This window comes from Eptatretus burgeri, chromosome 4, assembly GCF_056783735.1.
Source record: "Eptatretus burgeri isolate ZD-2024b chromosome 4, Ebu_testis_v1, whole genome shotgun sequence".
Classification (NCBI taxonomy): domain Eukaryota; kingdom Metazoa; phylum Chordata; class Myxini; order Myxiniformes; family Myxinidae; genus Eptatretus; species Eptatretus burgeri.
In genome coordinates, this window is record NC_140964.1 from 81670607 (window position 1) to 81691201 (window position 20595).

General features: G+C 44.9%; 1 protein-coding gene across 3 annotated transcripts in view; it reads right to left on the reverse strand.

Moving 5' to 3' along the window:
* CLUH (CLUH binding protein of NUMT mRNA) overlaps positions 1 to 20595 on the reverse strand; it is a 102092-nt gene that overhangs the window by 68804 nt on the left and 12693 nt on the right. For 2 of the 3 annotated variants that reach the window (XM_085878952.1, XM_085878953.1), the window contains 4 exons: positions 15249 to 15420; positions 10315 to 10607; positions 10042 to 10196; positions 9744 to 9869 (listed from right to left, as the gene is read on the reverse strand). In XM_085878952.1, coding sequence (XP_085735078.1) covers positions 9744 to 9869; positions 10042 to 10196; positions 10315 to 10607; positions 15249 to 15420 — 746 coding nt within the window. Of the gene's footprint in view, positions 1 to 9743; positions 9870 to 10041; positions 10200 to 10314; positions 10608 to 15248; positions 15421 to 20595 lie in introns of all 3 variants that reach the window. The other variant, XM_085878951.1, reaches the window with a different exon arrangement.

The following is a 20595-nucleotide window of genomic DNA, read 5'->3' on the forward strand; positions in this document are numbered from 1 at the left end:
ACGTCTTCGTTGAATTAATGAACACAGCAACAAGGGAGGTGGAATTCAGTTTTAACAACATGATGTATGTTCAAACGGATGGTGTCGCCATGGGTTTTCCATTAGGCCCAGCTCTTGCAAATATCTTTATAGACCATCATTAAATGCAGAAACTGACTGGTCGGCAAGAGGTCGATTCCCCCATCGTGTACTATCAGTATGTTAATGACATTTTTGCTTTGTTTGAATCTCGGACGGCATGTGACAATTTCCAGGCATGGCTCAACACTCTCCATCCAGCGCTGAAGTTCACCACGGAGCTGGAATCGTCAAACACGTTACCGGTTTTGGACGTGTTGGTTGAGAGATCCAACCTTGGTTTCACAACATCCGTCTACCGGAAGCCGACTTTCACAGGGCAGTATTCTCGGTGGGACTCCTACAGCTCCACGAGAAACAAAATTGCCTTGATCAATATCCTGGTTAACAGAGCACAGAGGATTTGTTCACCTTGTAATCTTCCAGCTGAAATTGACAAAATCATGAATAGACTCGGTGAGAATGGTTATCCTGAGCATATAGTGAAGAGATACAAACACAAGTTTCTAAACACGACAAGAGATCGGAAGATTGGTCCGGACAAATGTCCAGTCTATATCAGGATGCCTTGCAAAGGGCAATCATCACGAAGGTTTGAAGTACAAATCAAACATATTGTGTGCAACACGTTTCTGGCTGTGTCACCCCGAGTAATCTTTACCTCTCGCCGTTTGCCAATGTCAGTTAACAAGGATGTGCGACCCACCTCACAAACCAGCAATGTTATTTATGAGTTTAAGTGCCGATGTGAAGCTCCGTACGTGGGTCGCACAACACTAAGATTGGCTGATCGGATCAAACAACACGTCCCCCTGGCGATTCGAAGAAAGATTGTGAGGGTGAGAACACAACCAGTGCGAGCACGTAGAAATATCCAGCAACCACCGGCCACTGTATCTGCTTCATCTGCCATGCAGAGCATTTGGTTGCCAACCCTGTCTGTGCAGACCAGTGCAATGCAGATATGTTCAGGATATTGAGCCGAGGTCGGAGCTCGTTTCATTGGATGTTGGAAGCTCGTATGTTGGAAGCAACCTTTATCCTTACCACCGATCCAATACTATGTCGTCAAAAGGGATTTGTACGATCTTTGTGTCTCTTTCAGCATGGAAAGATCAAGGGAATAGAAGTACGGTAACAAATGGTGAATGGACCTTAGGGAAAACCCATCCCCCCTCTCTCCAGGATGCGGTTGCAAACGTCAATCATCGACGAACTCTGCTCCAGCCAATGGGAGCTCGAGGTGAAGATGATGAGCGACCAATGGGCGTTCGGATTAACCGTGACGTCATTACGGTCGAACCAATCAGTGTCTACCTTATTGAGATCTGCGTATAAAGCACGTGCCTTCACTTCCTCCTTCACTTGCTGCGATTTTTACCCTGAAGAGCGCAGCACGAAAAGCTTCGGTCACTATTATGTTGTGTTTGTTTGTATCATATATATATATATATATATATATATATATATATATATATATATATATATATATATACATATATACATATATATATATATATATATATATATATATATATATATATATATATATATATATATATATATATATATATATATATACACAAACATCAGGTCAGGTATGGGGACATGTGCCAAAACAGCGCATCGCTGCGTCCACTTTCCACCGGTCCTCCAGGTGCCTCCGTCTGGCCATCCCCCAGGCAGATGCCAGGCCCATCCGCATCTCCTTGAGATGCCGGTCAACCTGCTGCAACCACGAGGCACGTGGTGAGCCCGTTGGCCTCCTCCACTCACGAGACTCCCTCAATCTGGTGAGCAGGATCAGCATCAGGAAAACGAGCCACATGTCCATACAGCCGCAACTGACGCTCACGGACCATGCAGGTAACAAATCTCATCCGAGTCTCAATCAGCAACCGCTCCTTGGACACAAAATCCGACCAGCGATAGCCAAGGATTCTCCGAAGAGACCTGGTACCAAAGGAATTAAGTCTCCGTCTCAGATCCTTGGTCAGAGTCCAAGTCTCACATCCATAGAGCAAGACTGGAAGTACCAAGGACCTGAAGACTCAGACTTTCATCCTCCCGCACAGGTGCCAGCAGCGCCACACCCCATGATCCAGTGAATCCATGACTCCCCAGGCCCGACCCAGACGTCTACTGACCTCTGACTCATTGCCAGCAGAGACATGAATATCACTGCCAAGGTAAGTGAATCTCTCTGTGACCTCAACATCCTCACCAAAAAGTAGAACAGACAAGATGGCAGCATCCAAGATGTCATTGAAAGCCTGGATCTTCGTTTTGACCCAAGAAACCCATAATCCCAGCGGCTCCGACTCCTCATTCAGCACCTCGAGGGCCCCCAAAAGGATATCCATTCTCCGCAAAGATGACTGCATCATCTGCGAAATCAAGGTCAGAGATGTTGACATTCCCAAATGACGCACCACAGCTTGATCTCTCCGACATCCTCCCCAGAATCCAGTCCATACAAGTGCTGAAAAGTGTGGAGGCAAGTACACACCCCTGACGAACTCCAGTAACGACTGGAAATAAGTCAGAGGTGGTGCCACCACACTTCACAGCACTCTCAGTACCAGAGTAGAGTTCAGACATCAGATCGATCAGTTTTGGTGGCACCCCACGAAGATCAAGAATCCTCCAGAGGACATCCCAATTCACTGAATCGAACGCTTTACAGAGATCAACATAGGCTGCACGCAGCCCCTGCCGAAACTCTCGTCTGCGTTCGGTGAGGACACGAAGTGCAAGGATACGGTCAATCGTTGACCTCTTTGGTGTGAAGCCTGACTGCTCTGGACGCTGGTGCTCATGCAGCTGGTGGCGAACCCTATCAAGAATTATCCAAGCAAAGACCTTGCCCGGCACAGAGAGCAGCGTCACCCCTCGGTAGTTGTTGCAGTCTTGGCGATCACCCTTCCCTTTCCAGAGAGGAACAACAAGGCCCCTCTTCCAGTCAGTTGGGATGATGCCTGTGTTCCAGGCAGAGCACAAAACTGCATGCAACGACACGAGTGCAGCATTTCCACCAGCCTTGAGAAGTTCGGCATGGATGCCACAGATCCCTGGAGCTTTACCCCGTTTCAACCGGTCCACCGCCGCCCGTGTTTCCACAAGCGAAGGTGGACCACAGTTGATTGGAGGGTCAGCAACAGGGATTGTAACACCATTGACGTCCAACTCGACAGCTGGTGGATCAGCCTGGTACAACCGCCCAAAGTAACCGGCCCAGCGGGCCTTCACTTCGGACTCCTCTGTTAAGAGCCTACCACTCTCTGCTCTAACTGCAGTGCTCCGAGGGATGGGCTTGGATGAATGTAATGCGCGAATTCCCCTGTAAGCGGGATGAGAATCACCTGTCCACAGGTGATGCTCAACCCCCTCACAGATTCCTCGCACATAGGCCTCCTTGTCCACCCTCAGTGCACGTACAGTTTTACGCCTCAGCTCCCTGAACAGCTCAGCTCTGCCATTCAGCCTGGCCCTGCGACTCTGGTCAATGGTATCCAGTGTCCCTTGAGAGACAAAATTCTTCTTTGCCCTTTGAATTCCAAGACATCCACCGGCAACATCAAGGACGGTGGTCTTGAAGGCACTCCGCAACTCTTCAGGACCTCCCAACGCACCCAGACCCCCAAGTGTCCACTCAGCCTGTTCGCAAACTCCTCAGCTACCCTCTCATCCCTGAGCTTGGCAACATCCAGCCTAGGCTGGGATGGTACCATTCTCCCGGATTTAACGTGCAGCTTTAAAGTTGCTGCAACAAGTCGGTGGTCAGTATTGAGGAACTGAGCACTCTGGTAGACCCTGCAGTTCTGGATCATCCTCCAGCGACCATCAACGAGGACATGGTCAATCTCCTTTGCCACACCGCCAGCGTTGGAATACCAAGTCCAGCAATGAGCTTGTGGGCGCTGAAACCATGAACCAGCCACCCTAAGTCCATGACTTCTTGCAAAGTCAAGGAACTTAGTGCTATTCTGGTTCATAGTTCCTGACCCATGGGGACCAACACACATCTCATAACCATCCCTATATCCATAACCATCCCATATATATATACATATCTGTCTATCTTTGTTCCTTATGCACGGCCACATCTGTAAAGTTACAAACTCCAAACTGTGGGTACAAATCCAACTTTGTGTGGGGGTGACATAGGCTCTGTGGTTGCAGCCTCAAGCAGGATGTGGATTTTCTCTGAAAATGTATACCGTGTCACACCACCTGGTGGTGGTGTCAGAGGGTATTACAATTTCCTTGTTCACCTCCGCCACAAGGAGGTTATGTTTTCACCCCTTTCTGTCTGTTTGTCTGTTTGTGTACAGGATATCTGAAAAAGTTGTGGATGCATCCAGATGAAATTTTCTGGAGAGTTTCGGTATGTGACAAGGATGAACTGTTTCGATTTTGGTGAAGATCCGGATCCGAATCCGACAACTAGAATTTTTAATGTGATTCTTCACAATTGAGAGATCATGCCAAAAACGATATATAGCACGATATCTCAAAAAGTTGTGGACGGATTCGCATGAAACTTGGTCGACATGTTGGGTGTGTGACAAGGACGAATTGATTCAATTTTGGTGAAGATCCGGATCTGGATATGAAATTAATTAATTTTTTCAGTAATTCTTCACCACTGGGAGATAGGGCCAAAAACGATATTGTACTATATATAGCATGATATTTCAAAAATGTATTGGGCCCAATATATTCTCGTGGATCTGGCATTGCGTGGCGGAGATATGCGCTCCTACTGAGTGCCCTACTCGTTTTAACCTGGGTCACGATGAGGTTTAAGTACTCTCTTTGCATGGGTATATTTGTCTTCCTTTCCTTCTTCTCACCCCAAATTTTTGGCAAACATGATGACCAATTGGTCCATCAGCGAAGCGACGGGTCGGCTCTGCTAGTATATATACATATATAATGTTGCGGGGTTATGGAAAAGACCCCGAGGAGTTGCGCTCAACACATGAACGATTCTTTGTTGGATATTTTAAGAGTAAATGTGGTTTCGTTAGGTTACCTTTCCCCTCACAACAGGGACAGAGGAAATGTAGTGTGTGTGTGTGTGTGTGTGTGTGTGTGTGTGTGTGTGTGTGTGTGTGTGTGTGTGTGTGTGTGTGTGTGTGTGTGTGTGTGTGTGTGTGTGTGTGTGTGTGTGTGTGTGTGTGTGTTTAGCAGGATCTATTCCCTTTGTGATTTTCCACTTTCTTGAAATCCTCCTCTTCATCAATTCATTCTAATCCCTCTCACCCTTTCTCTCTCAAACCTATCCTATCCCATATCTTCATGAACTCCCCCTACCCCTTTCCCTCTCAAACCTCTCTTTCCGTGTACCATCCTAAAAACCCCTCTCTTTATCAATCCCTTCCAAGCCCTCCCATCATCGATCCATTTCAATCCTTTTTCCCATTCCATCCCTCTTTACCCTCTCCTCCCCTGCACATCCCCACAGCACAAACCATGCAAACAATGCAGCATACCTTACAGTATGCACATTACGTTACAAAACACCCTCAATCAAAGCCAGTTAGTTGCAAGGCAATTCCTGTGTTGGGTGCTGCGTAACCCAGAATGCGCCACTGCAGCGCCACCAACACCGACCCTCCGAGCAGCTATGGGGGATGCCGCATGCGAGCGCCAGCTGCATGACCGACCCTCCAAGCATGTATGGGATGTGTGCACCAATGAGGAAGCGACACACAGCGGGCAGAAAGTGCGACTGTGATGCTTGCTCCCCAAAGCCACACCTTATCCAGAGCCGATAAAAGATGGAGCGCCCCAGAGATCACAGCTGACTTGCACTCAGAGAACCGAAGAGAGACCAGAACTGCCTGCCTGTTTGGTTTGAGGTTCGGAACGAGACGAGTCGTGCTGGAGCGAGGTTCCAAGAATGAGCAGCAGCATGAGCTCCTTGGGAAGCAGAGGCTGACAGAATTACTCACACGATCTTTCTTCCTGTTTCTACCTGTTAATTAGTCTACTTAAGATGCGCAAATAACTTTCAAAGAGCCATGAAGAGCTACCAACGATTATATACCCTCTTGACCCGTCTTTGTGATGGACTGACACGCATATCTTGCACTTCATTTTGCGTTGACATTACATTCGTCACACTTTCCCGATACACTGCACACATACCAACCTCATTCCCTTCTTTCCTCCCACTCCCTTCACTCCACTTTGGGACCAACGTGAGCCCGTTGGCTCATGTCGGATGAGCAAACTTTCCCAGGAGTGATTGAGGTGCGCCTGTCTTGTATGTAGAGTAAGCTAAGAATGTGTAATGGGTTCTTCTGTGCATGAGGGCCAAGTGCTTTCTTTGTGACACTGCATCACTGGTGAATATTGCTTGTAAATACATGCCTTTAATCTCTATAAACTGTTTCCAACCTGCTCGATTGTCTGTTTCCCCATTGGTTAGTCATAGCTTACTTAATAAATAGAGGGGAAGTTTTACCCCCATTGATTAGATGCGCTAGAATAGCCAATGTCCCACCCACGGTTTCACTTGGCCATACGTAATAAGTAGATAGAGTGGGAAGTCGAGAGCATGGTTCTCCATCTGGGATAACTAAATCAGCGAAAAGGTAACACGAGCTTTGGCACAGGGACTCTGCCAGATTTAGTCACCCCGGACAGCATCCGTGGTTGCTCAGCAACCCGTTGGGTTGAGGAGTTATCCGTGGCTTCTCAGTTTCAGGGTTGGACATTGAGAAGCGGGTCCAAGTCACCCTCTCATGAGCCCCTTGCACTCTCCCGAACCCGTAACTACTGTATCTAATATATAAAGCTCTTTCTAACCACTGACTGACTGACTAATGGACTCACTCACTGACTGATATTATAGGCTGGTACCTTCCGGGTGAAGGAGAAAGCTCTGAAATTTTGCATGCCGATGGACATCGAAGCCAATACACAGGGAAAAATCACGTTAATATCAGTCAGTCAGTGAATAGTTGGAATGATCTTTATATATTGCAAATTGTTGCGGTTCCGCGAAGCCGGCACTATCCCAAGGCAATGGCACCCCACATATAGTGGTCCCGAGACAGTTATTTCATTAGTATTCATTCAGTAAGCTCTTCCATTATGTCTAGTGAGTACATGGGACAAAATGCATTGTGTGTGATTTTTAGTTTGGTCTTTACTTCCATTTGCTGTTATTTCGTTTGTTATATTTTACTTTATTTCACAAACCACCTCTCCTTCAAGCAAGCATGCACGCCACAGACCGGACAGTGATGTGACCCGAGGAGTTCAAACGCTACAACCTTCATACGAACTTCAAACACCTTCCTGAAAATCCCCACAATAACCTATGCTCGACCTCTTCAGCACAAATGCCTCCTCATTAGAAACGCTTCAATCACCTCACCACAACCGTTTCAACCTCTTCATCACAAATGCCACAGCGCTCCCCCAACGTCACTACAACTGCTATGAAATGCTGCAACCACAGTCAGGTCCTCGGATGTTCACCAGAGTCCTTTGGGATGCAGAGGAATGGAGGACATTTTGAGTCGGTACATATTGGTGTGTAGCTCGAAGCGCAACAATGTGATGGGGTCCGTTCAGCATCGTCTTAGTAGCCCTGGCACTCCACTGAATAACGACCCTCATTTGTAGCCCAGCGCACGTTCATGGCCAGAAAGTGCTCCCCAAAACCCGCACCCCATGTTTAATTCCAGAGTTCCTTTACATGGCCGAGTCTGGAGGTAAATGAAGCCATTTTCGGCTCTGGAGTCTGGTGGGGCAGGACTACTTCTCAGGGTGGCGTCGGTGCACCAATAGGATACATCTACAGGGCATTTTGATCCGCTTTTTGGCTCCTCCTTCACCCAGGCTCTATAAAATAGATGCAGAAGAGCTGAGTCAGTCGCTGAGCCAGAGCCATTACCAGTTGGTCACTGAGCCAAAGCCAAGCGAGCAGTCGCTGAGTCATTACCGGGTCATCGCCGAGTAATTGTCAAAGTCCTCGGTGCTTGGCTTCCGCTGCGTTTCGCAGGCAATCTTCATTATCATTAACATTTACAGACTTTTTCACATGCCACGTTAAGCTATTATCTCACGCTTTCTGTCTCTCCCATCTACTGTCTCATCTGCTGTCGACACACAAACTAAAAGAACAACTGCAGATATGCACCTCCTTTACTCTTCTGCTTCTGCATCACACTTTCACCTCATTTACACCTCATTTGCACTTCCTATTCATGCACCATAGACACCTCCAGTTTTCCTCCCTACACCCCCCCTCCCCCCTCCTAAGCGACAAGTAAGCATAGGTCCATTGGCCACGCCAGGTATTGAAAGAGGTTGTGAACACCTCAACTGCCACTCATCTTTCTTGCTCTCTAATTTCCTTGGGTGTTTGTCTGCTGGCACCTGTATTGTTTGCATAAGTTAAGATTGTGGAAACATTTGATATCAGCTTAGTTCTGCCCTGTGTTTTCTCTTTGTATATAACTGCATTTATTTTGCCGCACCGCACAAATCCTTGCTTTCCCCTGCTGTACATATTGCTGAAATAAAACCTATCATTGTTCACATACTTTTATTTCACCCCTCGCATTATAAATAAATTGCTTATGTTATAAACGTATCCAGCCTGTTCTGTCTTTTCATTCATTGGTCCAGCCGGGAAGTTCTGCCCCACTAATTTGCTCTTGTTAGCCAGCGCACACTCACTGTATCGCTTGACAGTAATCTGGGTGTGCACTGAGGGCGCGAGAACCCCCCCCCCCCAACCTTGGTTCGGCTGTCCACAGGTAAGATGTCATGTGAGGTAGTGTAACCCTGTCAGGATGGCAGTGCCAATCAGCATTCGTGGTTGCTGAGCAACCCGCCAGTACGCAGAGTTATCTGTGCCCGGTGGCCTCAAGACTGGGTGTTCGGGAGGGACCCGAGTGCTTCCCCTCGTGACGAGCCTCAAAACCCGGGTCCATAACAACATGTATGTATATCCCCCTGTGCATTATGCAGGGAGTAAAATACATTGATATGTTTTCTGACCTTTCTTCTCTAGGTCTTCAATCTCGTAGCTTTGCCATTTTTTGTTTCTACGTTTGTTATCATTTTATCCTCTCCAGAAGAATTTCTTCCCTCCTCCTCCCAGGTTTCATATCGACTATTTTGTCCTGCTAAATAAGCTATTGAGGCAGAACCAGCATGACACAGGACTGCTGTTAATGTGAGGTAGCATCCATGTGATGACTGCACAGTGCTCCTTTTGGGTAGTGGTTTCATCATGCCCTGTGAAGACCTACCATTCCAGAGGGCATTCGCTTGGTTAAGACAACGTTTAGGCTGTGCTTACATGGAGGGAGGTCAAAATTACATGATATGGGAGAGATCCTAAGAATGCCTTTCAAAAAAAGTATCCATGTACAAATACATCAGCAATTTAAACAATGGAAAATATGATAGTTATCAGCGGCTTCCAGAATGCACACAAAGAATACAGATTTTTGAAACTACAACAAAGAGTCAGTTTAGTCATCAAGAAAGAGGTGGAAATTGGGAGCCATCATGCTCTGTGGGATCTCTAATTGACTTTACAAGCAACCACATAGGCTGGCATAATAGTTTGACAGTGATTTTATGGGTAGCCAGATGCATACTACTCACAAGAAGGATGAATCAAGCATTACCGTCTTTTCTGTAAGGCCGTGAAGCTCTTCTTGAAAATGGGGCTCAGTTGGTTAAGGAGGTCAATGAGAGAATGCGACAGGAGGCTTGGACTGGCAGGTCGGGGATTGAATTCGTCTCCTGTTGACCTGTGACCCAGAATACCAAAAATACAATGTCTGGAAGGATGGCAACCAAGTAAGAACATCGAGAGAGAGAAAAAAGGCAGTCAAAGCTATGTTCATATACATTCCTGAATCTAATGGGCTATTTTAGTAACAGCCAGCTCCCTAAACATCGACCTCCTCCAATCAAACTCACTGGTTGATGAAGAAGCCTCTGGTTGAAGCTGTAATACTGGCTCGACGATCTTCAGCTGTAACAACATCCAGGTACAGCAGGTCTCCATGCATTCTCCTGTTACCCGGGGGAGGGTTCCAGCTGCTGGTCCTCATCGACTTTAAACAATGCACTGGCTGCTAGGAAAATAAACAGACAAGCAGACAGATACAATACGAACAGCAACCTGGAATTCACCAAATCTATAAATTTGAGAAACCTCCCCAGCAATATGTTCCACAAGTAATGCTCAACCTTGATGTCACGAGGTAGTGGTTGCAGTGGCATGAGGGGACGATCCTTGCATCCTGGCAGCACGTAGTCTGGTGGTGCACAGTCTGGCACAGTTTCAGGGCCATTTCCTGACTTCCTCTTGCGTCTTGTACCCTCGCTAGGGACGTCGGTAATATTCGATTCTCCGACCACAATCGCCACAACGCTCGGAGAAGCTCCGTCATTGGCCGAGTATATATCTGCCTGGTCAACCCCTCGCAGCAGGTTGCGTACATGTGACAGGTGGATCCTCACCTCTCGCATGGTGTAAGGCTCTGCGATCAGCAGGTACAAAGGAAAAGATGCATTCATTATTTTTGAAAAAAAATTTATAGTACATTTTTCATGGAAGACAAAAGCTTTAAGTACACATAACACTTGTTGGGTCTTCAACTTTAAAATTGAGGTGGTGCTTTGATTTTTTTTTGATTTTTTTTAAGCTAGCTTATTTATTCCAAATAAAATGGAAATTATCATTGTATTGTAGAAAACAACTTACATTGTCACTCCGGAAAGATCATCAAACAAATTTACCAATCTATATGCATAGCCAGCCATTGGAAATAATTCAGTCGTTTGTACTTCCTGACCTCACGAGCAGCCATGACCTCCTGTGAGCCAACCACATAGCAAAACTGGCCTCCAAAGCCAGCCGCAGACTGGGCATCCTCCATCTTTCCAAATCAAACCTTGAAAAATTAGACCGACTCACAGCCTACTCCAACGAGGCCTTTGTCTGGAGCTTTCTTCTATTGGCTCATGTTTGTCCTGGGTTGTGTTGAACCTAAAGCTCTCAACATTGTTGTAATCTCCTGTGATGAAGCCCAAGCACATGGTTTGCTGCTCTCGCAGGCAGGTTGGTGGTCCCTTGGTTTTATTTTTTCACCACCTCTTCTCCAATATTGCTCCCTCCGCTCTCTTAGTCCTATGACCCTTCTCCTCCACATCCCCCTCCCAGCTACCACCAGACGCACGAGTTCTTTCCTTAATGCTCTATTGATTCAACTCCAAAAACCCAGGCTTATCACACACCTCCCCTTTTTTGTTCCTCTTCACTCCAATTTGTGGAAGTACCTTGTGGAAGCAGTTCAATTGAACCCTTCCCTTTAGGGATTCAAGCAGGTGGTAGACCACCACCTCATGTTGCCAATACATTGCCTTATTATCCTCCATCACCTCGCTCTTCTATGAGCCAAGATCTTCTACAAAAAAAAAACCAACACTGTCAATGGTGCCTCCACTGACATGACATTAAAGAAAGAACGAGAGAAACGAAAACATAATCGCTGATTGCAAACTTATCCGCTACTCAGAGCTTATCAATTACAGTCTTTCAAGATGAGAAACTCCATAATGGTTCAACTTAGTTTCAGCTTTGGCCACTGATGATATCATCACCAACAAACAATCCTTTTTTTTCCTGCTCATTCATTGCCATTGTTTGTTGTATCTGCCTGTTACCCCAAACCCCCACTGTCAGTATGTTGCCCTTTCAAACTCTCTCACCTCACACAAGGACTGAAATAAGTACTCTTCCATGAGAAAAGATTTGGGATCCAAATTTTTTTTTTAAGGGGTGCAAAGAGAGTGCAATGTAAACCATGCGTGACCTTTTTCTCTTCTACACTCTGTGGGCTCCATAGGTGGTCATATGGCAGCTTCGCTGCAGGGGTAACTATCATTTCTTGAAGCGCGACTGTGTCGCTGATGGAGTGCCCCTCTACCAGTACACACACTGGAACTGGTACTCATTTCGCCGACCTCGGAAGGATGACGGGCTGAGTCAACCCCCTGGTGTATTAATTCAGTGGCCGACGGTGCTTGAACTCAGGACCCTTGGATCCCAAGCCACCACCCTAACCACTGAGCCAACACCAGGCTCACAGGGCTCCATACATGACCCTTTCCTCCACTCCACATGTGTTCCATTCATGACCCAGAGTTGCCAACTCTACCACTTTTGGTATACTTTAGCCTACCGATGTCAGTGCCCAATAATAGCGAAAAATACCGCTTTCACAAAATAATACGTCTCATCGACGTTGTTAATAGATTTTCATTTTGTGACAAAGATTCTGTCGGTCCTCGGGAGGTTTCCTTCGATGCTGCATGAAAAATCGTATCTGTAATCTCACTGCGCTTGATTGGTGACAGCTACTTGTTGAAGTACGTGGCAGTAAATGGCAAATGCTGTCGCATTTTACAAGCATTACCGAGTTGTGACAGGAAGGATGTTTCTCAGTGGTTGCCTGACAATCATGATGTAACTCAGAGCAAAACATTGTACCAACTGGAACGGAACTTGGTAGAGCACACACCTCCGCCGGGCTGAACAGTTTATGTTTTTTAGCCCACTGATGGGCCGGATCTGTGTCTGGAACATAGGCAAAATCCAATCAGCTTATTCTCATCAATTACCCAATTCATCCACCAAGTTTCGTCCGTAACTTTTTGAGATATCCCGCTCACAGACAAACAGACAGACAGACAGTAACGACAACCACGCCCGTACTGTGCTCGCTATATGCATGAGGCACATGCACAGTTTCATGCACACACACACACACACACACACACACAAGCTGTTGGCCAAGGCGATGACAGTGACCCACCAAAATCTTAGTGCTCGGTCCCAAGCATCCCAATGACATGAGGTCATTGCACTAGATCTACCTCAAGTCTGTATTGCAGAGAAGAGTTCATCTTTAAATTTGAACTATATATATATATATATATATATATATATATATATATATATATATATATATATATATATATATATATATATATATATATGTTTTACTCATTACAACATCTGTTATACAATGTAAGGTCCAAAACATATTGAGGAGTTACATGCAAAAAAACAACAACATTAAATTCATCAGGAAAACATAATTATTCTTCTTTAATTTTGGATGAAATAAAAAGTGTTAAAATGTCCAAACTCGTTGTTTTATTCTCTCAATGTTGGTAACTATGCGTGATCCCCTCCCCCTCATGCAATTTTAACCCCTCCAATCTCTACATGATCCATCCATGACCCTTGCCTCCACTTCCCATTTCTCTCTCCACTCCTCTCATACCTTTTTCATTCTTTACTCTTCTGACTCCTAATTCCCTTTGTTCACAATTCTCAATTTGTTCCTGCCCCCCACCGACCCCATCCACCTTTCCAATGCATATCTATCGACATGGCCAAAGCTCATTGGACACATATGGTATACTTTTTGAACCATTTGACTCCGAAAGGAATTGTGTAATTTCTGAAACTTATCAGATGCAGTGGTGCCTCGATTCACAATGGTACACAAGGCCATTATTTTGGAGCAATTTCAAGGAGTAAAAATAATAATTAGTTTATCAAACGGGTGACTTTTCCATAAACAAGACGAGTTTATCGATGGATGCTGCGAACGGTCCATGTGTATAAACTTACCGTATGTCTGATCGGCGATGCAATAAGCAAATTGATCTGGTGGCAAGTTTCAAAATGAGTCAATCCTTTTAAGTTCATTTCATTTTTCATTTTTTTTACAGCAGGATTTGAAAATGAATCCACGATGCCAGCAAAAATGTTCCAATTGGACTCTAAAGGTGTGCTTCCAATGATGATGAGAGCAACAGGTAGGTTGGAAGCCAGCCATAGGTAGTAATAATAATAATTAATAACAATAATAATAATAGTATATTTTAAATATTTTATGGTTTATTTGAATCGTTTTGCTCTTGAAAACATTGCAGGATTATCTATGGTGAATATACCGAAATGGTAACATATGGTTATCAAATAATAAAAGCTCAGACACACGATAACCGGATTGTTCTGAAAGTGTGTTTCGTTTTTCTTTCTCTGGGCCCACCTCTGTTCGGCATTGGCTCATTTTGCCATTGGGTATAGAGGACATGTTTGACAAGCATGTAGTGACTTGCACCGAGACTGCGACACAGGGGCGTCGCCGGCACATGCTGTGTTCCAACTGTTTGCCGGTAAACAATTGCCAGGTAGGTGTGTGTGTGTGTGTGTGTGTGTGTGTGTGTGTGTGTGTGTGTGTGTGTGTGTGTGTGTGTGTGTGTGTGTGTGTGTGTGTGTGTGTGTGTGTGTGTGTGTGTGTGTGTGTGTGTAACAGCCCAATTTAAGGTATGGCAAATCGCCAACATTGCAACAACTTATAATTGTATAATCACTCATTAAACTGCATCGAATGATGACGAAATGGGAATTTTCAGGAATGCCAAACATTCCCAGCATTAAAAAAAAAAAGGTTGCAGCAGAATGGGCATCTGCCTTTGTATTTCAGTTTGTAACTATTGTATAATGTCCTTGTGATTCATGGTGTTTCCTATACAGTTATCCGAGGCTCGTGGAGCATGTGTTTATGCATACATTTGATGTAAAACAAAGACATCAAGAGGAAAACCGTCTACTTTTACATGCACATTACAAGCACGTTGGCAACCGATACCAGGACTCGGTGGTGTAATTGTGAGAGCGTCTGCTCTTGCTCTGAGTTTGGGAGGTCGGTGGTTCAAACTCTGACTGAGTCATGCTAAAACTTTAAAAATGGTCCGTGCTGCTTCCTTGCTTGATGCTTATCATTTAAAAGGATAGAGCACGGACAAACAAGTCTGGTAAGGCAATGGAAAACCACCCGGTATAAACCCTAACCGAGAAACTGCTTCGGCAGTGCCAACACTCTCGAAGAGCATGGTACATCAAAATCAAAGGACACCAACCAAAGGACAAATCAATGTAGGATCGGGTAATTGAAACTGGGATCGCAGGATCATGAGCTAAATGTTAAGATGGAGATGCCAAATAGGCCAAGCCAATCATTTTTTTTTCTTTCTAGACTTCAGCAAATTGATCAGAGCTGCCCCTGCCCCAAGAAAGTTCACTTGCTTCCGTTCCCGACCTTCAACAATGCGAAGAGTAGCATTGGTGGAGAGACCCTCGACGGCACGCAGCTCAGCAAATGGATCCAAAGGGATTCCATCGAGGTGCAGCAAGAAACAGGTCCTTGTATTCGTCTCTTCTCGCTCCATAAGTACCTGCTGCACATCCTGCACGAGGTCCTGCCAGGATACCTGCACCAGACAATGCCCGGATGCGGTGCAAGGGAAAGCGTGAAATCCCATGGATTCAACCGGAGGATGAGGTCAATTATCATTGGAATGAATTAATTCACAAAACATTCATCGATCATTCATCAGCCATAAATTACTATGGAAATGTTAAAGCCGTAAGAAGCAAACGCTCAGTGTGAGCTACAATATGAAATTCAAACAGTTTCACGCGGCGTCGCACGACCTCACCCCGTCTGTCACGCATTGTTGTTGTAAAGCACACTCCGATGATCAAACTGCACATCAAAAGGCCAAACTTAACCGAGAGGTTCATCAGTGTTCATGGAAGCCAACATCCACAACTTTCTATTATAAATTCAATCCGAGACCCCACCCAGCAATCTTTGGACTTAAGAGCATTCATCAAATTATCTTGCAGGACTTAACTCCGTCTGCAGATGACTGTCACAGAAGTCTAGCAATTATTCCAATTTAACACTTGTTTCATTCATTTCTGCCAAGCAAGCCCTCAGGGCCCCCAAAAATGGCAGTCGGGAGCTGTCACCAAGAATCTCAAACTTGGGTGCACCTGACCATCTGTATTATCTACAAATGAGTAGAGAAAGAGTGAAAGCATGGACTCGAACTTGTCACAATTTAAAAAGACTGGTTCTATTGAAAGTTACACTTCTGACACACTTTTCAATAAATTCAGATGCTGGTGTGAGGTTATGTCCATTACTAAATGGACATTTCTTGTCTGTGATAGTCTTCAGTGACCCAGGGATTTGCTTATTCGAAGCTTGTGTGTTGTGACCCCCCCCCCTCCCCCTCGGGTGACCTTCAACAACCGTTAAGATTGTGATTCCTGGTATTAAAACACGATTCAAACGGCTCACCCGGTGTGCACAGCTTTTCATCGAGTGCGTCAAAGACCGTAATTGCATTGAATTTCAGGAAGTCCAACTGGTTGCCTTTCATCAAAAATGGAAGTTTTTTTTTTTTTGTCCTGTCCCCTTTGGAAATTTGTTCGAGGACACATTGGCACGACGGGAGGAACTGCATGATGGAATAAGTGTTGTGAGATTATGTGGTTAATATACACGTACAGCAATGAACAAAACCACCACTTTTCTTTGAACCATCCTCGTAAAGCAACTTGTACTTCGCGGTACAACAAAAAAAAAAAATGCTTCAAATCAACTTACAATGGACGACGAGCTGTCATTCGCATCCAATTATTACCTCCGCCACCGAAGGTGAAGGAGGTTATGGTTTCACCCCTGTCTGTCTGTTTATCATCTGCAGGTCACAATCTTAAACTGATCTGCACAAAACTTCACCACATGGTAGAGTTTGTCATAAGGAAGAAGCCTATTGTTTTTGAGGTCAAAAAGTCAACATAGACCAAAAGGTCAACAAACGAAGGTGGTATTTCTAAAATCCTCAATTTTTCCTCCGATTGACTTGAACTTTGAAGAGGAATTATATTTCAGGTCAATGAATTCAACCAGCCAATTATTTTTGAGGTCAAATTTCTTTTCTCCATTTTGCAAGTTTCGTGCTCTGCATACATGACGTCGTCTTCTTGTTTGTTTGTCTGTTTTTTTGTCTGATTGTATGCAGCATATCTCAAAAAGTTGTGGACGGATCGGGACGAAACTTGGTGGACATGTTGGGTGTGTGACCACGACGAATTGATTCAATCTTGGTGAAGATCCGGATTCGGATCCAGATCCGATAATTATTTAATTTTTCATTCAAATATTTATTTTGCCCCATATGTTCTTGTGGATCAGGCTTGCGTGGCGGAGGTATGCGCTCTACCGAGTGCCCTTCTAGTGTTTTTGTTCCTTCACTTGTAAAATTATGGATATTTTGACATTATGACACAATATTGTGCACAAGCTTTTCCATTAAATTATCTGACTTTTTTGTCGAAAGGTCATCGGCACACGTGCGACTGTCTCTGACATGATTGGAGTGGACTGGTGAGTGCAAATTTTTTAATTTATTTTGTATACAGAGTCAAGGCTCATGGAAGAGCTAACACATAGACCAGATCAGGACACAACAGAACAAAAGGAACAGCAGACAGAGAAGGGGGAAATGCCAACAACAGGAGAGGAGATTGGGACCATACTCTGTACAGAGCATTGGTGCTGCCTAAGCAGTCTCCTTGGCTATTGGCTACAATCCTGGACGGGTCGCCACTCAGACACAGGATACCAGCAAGCTGGCACTCATTTTGCCGACCTCAGAAGGATGACAGGCAGAGTCAACCCCACCTGGTATTAATTCAACAGAAAGTGGGATTTAAACTTAAAGGATCCTCAGATCCCAAGCCCACCACCCAAACCATTAAGCCAATACCAGGGCCGAGTGACAACATCAAAGGAGACGGACAAACAAGGGATGCGGGTAAGGATGAGGGGTAGGGGAAAATGCAGGGGTAGATAAGATCCTGGATACAGAAGCAAAATTTGGGAGGTTCGGTGGGAGTGGTTTAACATGTGTAGAGAAGATCACGGTTTTGTATGAGGGATGAGATGAGGCAACGAGGTCAACCATATGCTCCAACATGATTTTATATTTGCCAGGGTACCACCTCAAAGGTCTACATTTTCCGAACTATGCCGATTGGAATTTCAACACCCAGAAGTGATTGCGTGTAAAGCCGAACAGTCGACTTTACATTGACTATATAGGATGACATGGTCCGAGTTCCTCTTTTTGGCAGTTGTTTTAGTTGAATTCTCCATATTGTTGGAGATCAAACCCAGAATTAGACAGCTCAGAGACAATCACATTAACAGTAGGGCTTCATCACAACCTTTTCAGTACTTTTACCTTTGAGCCATATAATTATTGCGCATGCACCATGGAGATGGAATGGGGGAGTGCTAAATGAAGAAAATTTGAAATTGATAAAAGGAAAGAAGGATGATAGATGAGAAAGAGGGGAGAGGGTGTGTGGGAATGGAGGGTGGGGTTGGGGGAGAAGTTTTCGAGTAAATAGGAGTAAATGGGATGAAGGGAAGGGGCATGCATGGAGTCGTCGTGGGGAGGGGGATACCGCTATATTTTCGTATGTAATAAATGGATGTCCCTATGCCTAAAATGCACGATGAAGTGCTCCATGCTTACCTGCAATAAATACGTTTCGTCTGTGGAAGCGACCGATGTCAGATTCCATAATATGATATTGCTTTACGTCATCTAACAGGAGCTCAGAAAAAGAGCAATCAAAAATATATAATCGTGTGTCTTCCATGTTGGTGGAAAAAGATGCTGTGGATATGCAAGGCATAGTTCTGGTCTGACATGTTACATCACAATCAGCACTTCGTGCGTGGAATGATTTGGTTCATAATTGCATACGAGACCTGTAACTTGTACTTAGGCAACTCTTGCATCAGTGTGCCAGTTTGGCGTTGGCTTTGTGGTTAGGGTGGTGGTTTGGGACCCTCGGGTCCTGAGTTCAAGCCCCGTTTGCCATTGAATTAACACCAGGAGGGTTTGACTCAGCCTGTCATCCTGCTAAGGTTGGCAAAATGAGTACTGGTGTATTGGTATCGGGACACAGCATCAGTGGCACAGCTGTGCCCAAACAAAATTATCACTACCCAGCAGCCAAACTGCCATACACAGGAAAAAGAAGACTTACATTATGTGCAACTAATTATTTTCTTAACCTCTTGCTTCAAATGCATGAGATGTGTGTGTGTGTGTGTGTGTTTGTGTGTGTGTGTGTGTGTGTGTGTGTGTGTGTGTGTGTGTGTGTGTGTGTGTGTGTGTGTGTGTGTGTGTGTGTGTGTGTGTGTGTGTGTGTGTGTGTGTGTGTGTGTGTGTGTGTGTGTGTGTGTGTGTGTGTGTGTGTGTGTGTGTGTGTGTGTGTGTGTGTGTGTGTGTGTGTGTGTGTGTGTGTGTGTGTGTGTGTGTGTGTGTGTGTGTGTGTGTGTGTGTGTGTGTGTGTGTGTGTGTGTGTGTGTGTGTGTGTCTGTTATTGGTTGTCATCTCTACATGTGGGTTTCAGTAGATGGAATGGAGTCCTCCCAGGTCTCAAAGTATCCACCTCCGTTTCAGTAAGGGATCGTGATTCATGGACCAAGCTGTGAAGTTTTCTTGTTCTCAAAGTTCTGTTCCGAGGGCTCTCTTCATGATCGTCACTGAGCCCCGGACAGCTTCCAACTGTAGTTCTTTGTAATAATATTCACATGGATGTTTTTTTTAAAGATTTCCGTGAAGTTCTTTTTATCATTCCCGCAGGTCCAATTATAACTGCGACAATTTCGGCGCTTTTCAGATTTCAAGATGTTTTTACTTCATTTTTGAGATCCTGAAATTTGGTAATTTTCTTGATTCCTGCATTGTTTAGGCCAAAATCACTGGGTACTGATACCTCAATTAGCAATGCCATCTTCTCTTTTTTTATGCCGAACTACTATATCTGGTCACAGTGCTTTGTTTTCTATGTTCACGCTCGATGAGATCATCAGGTCGTAGCTTGTGAGTGGTATTTCCTTTATTTTCAGTGATTGCTTTTGATTCATGTTTCCATGAGTTTTCTGAAACTGGGATATTGAGACTTTTGCAAATGTACCAGTGCCTATGACTCCACATACCTTGTTGTACCTTTGTGTGTGCAGCTATTCTGACAAGAGTTTTTCACATCCCGATGGGAGGTGACTCGTGCATTCTGTTTCTACCTTGCAAAATCTAAGCTTGTCCAATTGACTCAGTCCATGCCAAATATTCTCAGCATCAGAGAGAGAGAGCGAGAGAGAGAGAGGGAGGGGGAGAGGGAGAGGGAGAGAGAGAGAGATTAATTAAATAAATAAATGTGTGAGAGGTGCCAGATCAGCCTTCATTCTTACTTAAAGTTAAATTTTTCGATCTAAAGTCCAGCAACATTACAAATACAAGGCCCAATCCCAGCTGCTCCACCCAACACCGAAGGCCTTCAATGGGAACAAGACATCGTCAAGTTATCTCGGATGAAACCTGTTCAACTGCATTACATATAATGAGGAAAGTCTGAATTCCCCAAGGATAATCCAGACATTGTCCAGTGCAAGTAAACACTTGTGAATGGAAAAGAAATGCAAAACGCCTCAAACTCAAACTTTACATAATCATACGGGATGATCAAATACTTCTGACCCAGTAGTCTAATCATCCTGAGCAGGTCCAGGT